The sequence below is a fragment of the Rhagoletis pomonella genome, unplaced genomic scaffold (assembly GCF_013731165.1).
Source record: "Rhagoletis pomonella isolate Grant_MI unplaced genomic scaffold, Rhpom_1.0 Rhpom_scaffold_00026, whole genome shotgun sequence".
NCBI lineage: Eukaryota > Metazoa > Arthropoda > Insecta > Diptera > Tephritidae > Rhagoletis > Rhagoletis pomonella.
The window spans coordinates 128,378-136,243 of NW_023458580.1; the positions used below are offsets into that span (position 1 = coordinate 128,378).

At 42.2% G+C, this 7,866-nt stretch overlaps 1 protein-coding gene across 1 annotated transcript in view; it reads right to left on the reverse strand.

The window, feature by feature from the left end:
• Nucleotides 1-2,727: 2,727 nt before the first annotated feature.
• Nucleotides 2,728-7,866, reverse strand: part of LOC118749645 (protein dachsous-like) — a 237,058-nt gene continuing 231,919 nt past the window's right edge. Inside the window, exons 3-4 of the mRNA XM_036484447.1 lie at nucleotides 3,185-4,533; nucleotides 2,728-2,789 (exon numbers count right to left, since the gene is read on the reverse strand). Of these exons, the coding sequence (XP_036340340.1) occupies nucleotides 2,728-2,789; nucleotides 3,185-4,533 (1,411 nt within the window). The remainder of the gene's footprint in view (nucleotides 2,790-3,184; nucleotides 4,534-7,866) is intronic.

The window sequence follows — 7,866 nt, forward strand, 5'->3', positions numbered from 1 at the left end:
ATCTTGAGATGCTTCTTCTTCTTCTTCTTTTTTGGCGCTGTAACCGCCTAAACGATTTTGGCCAAGTTCAGCAAAGCACGACAGTCGTTTCTCCTTTGTGCCAACTGACGCCAATTGGAAACGCCAAGTGAAGCCAAGTCCTTCTCCACCTGATCTTCCCATCGCAGTAGGGACCTCCCTCTTCCTCTGCTACCACTAGCGGGTTCCGAGTTGAATACTTTCAGAGCTGGAGCGTCGGTGTCCATTCGAACGACATGGCCAAGCCAGCGGAGACGCTGTCTTTTAATTCGCTGCACTAAGTTCATGTCGTTGTAAAGCTCATACAGCTCATCGTTCCATCGTCTGCGGTACTCGCCGTCGCCAACGCGTAAAGGCCCGTAAATCTTCCGCAAAATCTTTCTCTCAAACAGTCCAAGAGACGCCTCATCGGATGTTGTCATTGTCCATGCTTCTGCGCCATATACCAGCACGGGCATGATGAGTGAGTTATAGAGCGTGGTTTTCGTACGTCGAGAGAGGACTTTACTCCTCAATTGCCTACTCAGTCCAAAGTAGCACTTGTTGGCAAGAGTGTTTTTGCGTTTGAGCTTGAGATGCTGGCCGACAGGAAAAATAGCCGAAAATTTTATCAGTGGGTTAGGCAACTTACGGGAGGTTTCAAGACCAAGGCGAACTCCTTTCTATAAAAAGGCACACAATAAAACTTTCCCATCTTAAAATTAAATATACGAAAATTCAAGAAATTGGTTCAATTTCGGCACTTTTCGGTCCAACCCGGAACCCTTAAGAGTCCCCTGAAGGCTTTTAAAATATATTCATATTTATTTCTGGACCCAACCTCATATTTTTCCATGCGAAAACCTTTCGTTTCCGAAAATCGGTTCACTAAGGCCACTCTAGTGTACACCTGCCGTGCTTTCATAAAGTTCCGTACCCTGTTAAAAAAATGCGATTCTTCAGGTATGACTGCAGAAATACATAGTAGTTGATAGGGAGTGTGGTTTTATTTTATAGAGTAAGCCTAGGTACCAAACTCGATCAAACGCTTGTGAGATATTTAGAAAGGCAGCTGTTTAGTATTGGTTTTTCTCAAATGCTGAGTATATTTTCCGAGCAAGTCTGTGTAATTGTTTGATAGTGCTGTGGCTTTTTCTAAATCCAAATTGATGGCGGGGTATGAGATTTCGTTCTTCTATAACACTGTGCAAATGCAAATGCAAGGGATAGTTTTAGATGTTTTACAAAATACTCATATAAGGGTTTTTTGATACGAGGACCTGTTCTTGAAGTTCGTTTATTATAAGGTTTGCGCTAGATGCCGCTCTAGCCCTAAATGAATTTTTATGAGTTTTTTTTCAAACAAATACTCAAGTTAGAGGTTTTCATTAAAAAACTCAGTCGTAATGTAACGTAATTTCAAACACCGCAATTAATATTTTAAACATAAATTAATTGGTACATTATATTTTGTTTTATTCTTTTACCTACTTTTTCTTCAAACTTTCCTTCTTCCTTTCTTTTTATTTTGATTTTCAAAATCATCGTATTCATTGTCATGTGAAAAATTTACAAAGTTATTGCTAGCATTTACGCCACCAGCTGTAGACATTATCCACTAACAAATATCCAATACTTTCTTCCACAATTAACCTTTTTTATTAAAATATCAAAGAAAGTGATAAATTGCTATTATCGAAAACACAAAAATGAAAGAATTCCTGAAAATAGTTGTTCCAGCGATTTTCAGAGTAAAACCTTTAGAACTGTCAAATAACAAAATTACACTCTCAAGCGAGAGTTATAAATAATTATGACGAAGATTTTGATAATCGAAATAACAAGTAAAGAAGAAGGAAAGTGTGAAAAATAGTAGATACAACAACAAAACAAAATACAGTAAATTAATTCATACCTGTTAAAAATATTGGTTGCGGCGTTTAAAATTGGTATTTGTAATACGAATAATGAAAATTTCACATTACGACTTAATGTTTTTAACCTCTAACTGAAATAATAAAATTCAATAAAATTGGCCTACAGCGCGCAATTCGCTAATTCGCAAAATTCGCGTCCCTATTGGCGCTTACGCATATGTTAGTTTTAGCCGAGCATCTCCTCCGATTTGTGGCGTCCGCCTTGATGTTGTGACACAAAGAGGAGGGACCTACAGTTTTCGGCGATTCCGAACGGCGATTGTATTTTTATGAGAAGCTGTTTTTTCATGGCAGAAATACACTCGAGGGGCGACCGCTATTAGAAAATAAACCTATTTTTTATTGTTTTTTTTATGTTTTGATGTTGGGTTGAATCGGGCTTGCGGATTGGTAGCGCACACTGCTAACCACTATACCACAGCGGCCGCCAGTTATTTTCCATACCTTTGTTATTAATTCATGTCTCAAACTCCAAAACTTTCCATGTATCCGGATAGTGCAAAAGTGACTCCAATACCAAAGCCTGGAAAATCCCCAAACGAAAAGTACTAATATACAAGTTGACTGATTTTGTTAATGAAGATAGGCAGCACCTGATGAATTTGGAAGTTTGGATTTAGGAAACTTCACGGTACCACACACAAACCAAAGAGAATTTTTAACCACGCTAATTCAAGTTTTAATAACAAAAAGTCAACGCTCTATTTCTTTTCGTCGTTGAAAAAGTCTTTGACACTATTGGGCACGATGAAGTTTTATTAAAGCTCGTACCCAACTTACTTATAAAGATTGTTCAAAGTTTTTTAAAATTGCGGTTATTTTTGTGTCCATATAAATGATACAATTTCTTGTTATCTGTCAATATCAGAATATTGTTTAATAAATTAATTAATGAGAGCTATTAAGTTTTCACATATTTTTTTACTTATCCTACATACGATCTGTCTATCAGTATTAAAACAAGGGGATTCACTAATACCTGCGGATTTACTAATATGATCTCCCACTGTGGGACTGGTTTGTCTCCAGTCACCGAGCATCAAATTAAAATTGCATAACCTTGCGACAATCTAACACCACGCGCTTATAACACCGCCCATTTGGGCGATCAAGAATTACGATCGAATTGCAAAAAAAAAAAACACAAAAGGACAGTCCATCGGTGCAAATCTATATTGTCTTTAAAACTAGTTTACTGATAGTAAATGCATAGTTAGGTATGTATGTATATATGTTTGCGGTGTACTTACCTTCACTAACACTAATCACACTGTGCGGAGGAAAGGTCGGCTGATTGTCGTTCACATCCACTATGTGTACACGTATCAGCGCCGTTCCCGTCATTTGTGGCACTCCCTCATCAGTTGCGATCACCTTTAGCTTATACATGTCACGGATCTCGCGATCCAACACAATGTTCGTCTTCACTATGCCGCTGAATGCGGGCTCTATGATGAATGCATTATCGTGATTGCCATCGACAATATGATAGAGAATGCGTGCATTCGCGCCCTCATCCGCATCGAATGCCTGCACCTGCACCACGAATGTGCCCTTATTGTTGCCCTCCCATACCGTTGTAGAGTATTGTGATTGCGTGAAGTGTGGACTATTGTCATTATCATCTTCCAACTCGATGATCAACTCTGCATAGCCGTAGAGCACGGGTGTGGCACTGGTGCGCGCGACGAGAACCAAACGCAATTCATGCGGATGAGTGGCGGAGGAAGAAAATTGTTTATTTTCTTTGGCGGCAGACGTCTGTAATTCGCGCTGGTTACGAGGTGATCGCTGATTATCAGACAGTTCCTCTACGGAACTGGTTACACCGGTGGCACCCAACTCTTCTTCACCTTCATATAACATGGCACGCCCACGATATGTATAGCTGCCACTTACTCTCGTAGCTTCCAATGCGATACCTATATAGCGTTCATAGTCCAAGTGGGCTGCATTACCGACTTTTATCTCACCAGTGGTAGAGTTTATTGTGAACACACCATCCTCATTCCCAGTGCCAATGGAATAGTGGATCTGCTGCCGTCGGCCATCGGTCCGCACTGCTGAAACCTGCAGCACACTCATGCCCACTGCCATATTTTCACGCAACTTTAGTCGATAAGTGTCGTTTTGGAAACGTAGCACCGGTGTGCCGACTGCCTTTTCACCTACGCGCAATTCTATGAGGCCGAGGGTAACGCGCGGCGGATTGCCTTTGTCCCGTGCCACCACCTCAATGTGCAGCAGCCGACCTGATTCACTAGCCAGGCTCTGTGTAGCGCTCACCACGCCAGTGTTGGGGTTAATTCGGAATTTATTGCGTGTCGCTGCGTCAGCATTGTTGCCCAGTGAATAAAGAACTTCAGCGTTCATGCCGGTATCGACGTCGGTAGCACCGACTTGTAGGAGCATTTGGCCAGGCTGAACGAGTGCAGGTACTTGTGCTCTGAAAGGGTAACGCTCGAAGATGGGCCGGTTGTCATTCACGTCATCGACGACTATTTGCACGGGCACACTTGCAGAACGTGTACTGTAACGACCTCCATCAGTTGCGACCACCATGAAATTGTATACATACTGACGCTCTCGGTCCAAGGGCCTGCAAGAGAAATTATAGTAATAAGTCAGTAAGAGTAAATAAAGCGAGGATAATTAAAGTCGGGGTCGGGCGGTAGGTGAAATAACACAAACGGCAATAACGCAAAATTTGTTTTATTTCACTTTTAACAGGTCTATTCTGCACGTTACCGAAAATTTTTTAACCGGAAAATTTTATTACCAAAAAATGTTACCAGCTCCTGTCACCGCGATTCTAGGTACGTTGGTAATGCAGTTAAAACATTCAGCAATTCAGCTATGAAGAATTGTGCAAATTTTGGTATTGCATATTTCACGGGGCAATACTTTGTTACCAGGTTATGAGATGGTAACAAAGTTTACCGGTTACAAGAGTACACAGAATGCGAAAAGGGTGTAAAAATTTACAGGAACTTTATTTACCGGTTACAAACTTTTTATTACCAGCGCAGAATAGACCTGTAAATGGGAAATAATACCAAAATCTGAGTTTTGCTTTATTTCCAACAAAGGATGGAATTTTTTGTATGAATTTTATCTGCATGCTCTTTAATATGTTAAAAACATTGCTGGAAAACCTTAAAATGTTTGCATGGAACAAACATATGTAAGTTGCCGTTCCTGTTCGCAGCATATGTACATATAACAAAGAATATTGTTTTCAGTTTTATCTTCAGTTGAAATTTCTGCATTATCATCACTTGCTTCACTAATATTTCCAATTAATAATAATAGATTGACGCTTACACATATGTTAATGTTTGGCCAAACTGCTCCTCCGATTTGTGGCGAGCGCCTTGATGTTGTCACACAAAGGGGAGGGACCTACAGTTTTACGCCGACTCCGAACGGCGGTTTTATTTTTATGAGAAGCTGTTTTTCATGGCAGAAATACACTCGGAGGTTTGCCATTGCCTGCCGAGGGGCGACCGCTGTTAAGAAAAAAAAGCTTTTTGCTATATTTTTTTGCGATGTTGCTTTCCCTAGGGCAGGGCGTCGCGCGAACGCAGACCGCCGCGACGATGGGCACTTTCAAAATTGTATACTTACAAATCCGCCCATTTAACTTGCTCATGTACTACTTTTTGTCAAATGTAACTGGGTGACTACCTACATAAGTAAGTGCACTATTTTACTTTATTACTCAATTGCTAATCTTAAAAGTTGGTCTTATTGCTTAACGAGAAATGAAATAAAGCAAATTTGTGTTATTTGACATTGAATTGGGAAATAACACAAATTTGCGTTATTGCCGTTTGCGTTATTTCACCCCCATATCCAACAGGGTTAAATCCATGATTATTGTAGTTGATAAATTCTTTTACAGAAAAACATATCGAGGACTTATATTCAATACCCTCTATCTGCATTTTTCACAAAAATGCCATTCTGATACAAAAATCGACCTAGAACTTAACTGTCATTGGTGATATTCATGCTGACCTTGTATAACGCTTGACAAAAGAGTTTACTATTAAATTGCAAAGTCATAATTAATATCAATGATGACAGGTAAGTCCCAGATGGGTTCTATCATCACAAGGTAGTTTTTGTGAAAGTTGAAGATAGAGGGTGTTGAATACAAGTCCTCGATATTTTATCTTTCACAGTGCTTTCAGACAGATTTGAAATTATTGAGAGCTTTGAAATGACGCCAATTGGAAATGCCAAGTGAAGCCCAGTCCTTCTCCACTTGGTCTTTCCATCTCAGTGGGGGCCTCCCTCTTCCTCTGCTACCACCATCGGGTTTGGAGTTGCATCCTTTCAGAGCTGGAGCGCCGGTGTCTATTCGAACGACATGGCCAAGCCAGCGGAGCCACAGTATTTTAATTCGCTTACCCATGTTCATGTCGTTGTAAAGCTCATACAGCTCATTGTTCCATCGTCTGCGGTACTCACCGTCGCCAACGCGTAAAGGCCCGTAAATCTTCCGCAAAATATTTTTATCAAATACTCCAAGAGCCGCCTCACCGGTTGTTGTCATTGCCCATGCTTCTACGCCATATACCTCTCTTCTTATTGCGGCAAATACGTCTCGCTTTCCTCTTCAGTTCCCTATAACGGTACCACATAGCGCGCGTTGCGCTTTATCGCAGCGTGGCCCTGTAGGTGGCATCTTTTTTTCTGCAGCTTCCCGACACTCTTCATCGTACCAGTTGTTCTTTTGGGCTCGCTGAAATCCGACTATTTCTTTGGTGGCGGTACTTAATGAGTGGGAGATGTGGTTCCACTGCTCGCATATGTCGGTTTGTTGAAGAGCATTGGCTGTCTTTTATGATTGCAGCTTTGCGACGTTAAGCTTTCCTTGCATATTTGGACGCATATTATTTGCTGCACAGAGGCAGGTGCAAAAGATAGTGGTCCGAGTCGGTGTGTGGGCCTCGGAGTTTACGTACGTCTAAAACACTGGAAGCATGCCTTCCTTCTACCACAAAATGATCGATGGGCGTGCGCTCCAAGCGCTCGTAGAAGATATCCTTGAATACCTCTGCCTTGGCTTCCGTCGGGGCATGGGCGCAGAATCTCGCTTTGATGCGGATTGTGGCTAGACGCTCGTCCACCGGGGTAAACGACAGTACTTGGAGACGGAGTCTCTCTCCCACCACAAATCCAACACCGAATTTGCGCTCCTTTACATAGCAGCGGTAGTAGACGTCGCAAGGCCCCAGGCATTGTTTGCCTTGCCCCGTCCAACGTATTTCTTGGATGGCGGTGATGTCAGCTTTTTTCCTTACGAGGAGATCAAGCAGCTGGGCAGAGGCACCTTCCCCATTAAGGGTCCGGACATTCCATGTGCATGCCCTCACATCTTAGTTCTTAAAACGAGGTCGTCATCATAAAGGGGGTCTCACTTAGGCTTTATTTTTTTTCTTCACTGGAAGTGGTTTTTGCGTGGCGAGTCCCAAACCTAGCGTAAAAACCCATTGCTGGGACGGGGATGGTTTCGCCACCAAATATACGTATATATAGCGAGCCGCTTTCTCCAAGACTGACACCCGCTTGCAGCCGCACCTACTGGTGAACAGACGCTGCAGACTTCAGTCAGCCCTTAAACCGAATAAGTCGGAGTGGCCCCACCGAAGCTCGCTTTCTTTCCGCCGTGGCCCAAGGCTCCACTCGGATTGGTTACAGCATCTCGAACATGGGTTTCTCACGTTGCCCAGAGTGCGCGAACGAGGACTCAAGAGTCGGGATTGAGTATAGCCGTGAAACTGTATCTGCATACCCAGCACCACGATTATACCCCAATAGTTTTTTCTACAGATTCAGAAGAATGTCTCCACTTTCGTACCCGTGCAGTATAAAAAATTAGGATCGGAAGAGTGGCCACACAAAGGCTTACTACCATAGAAGG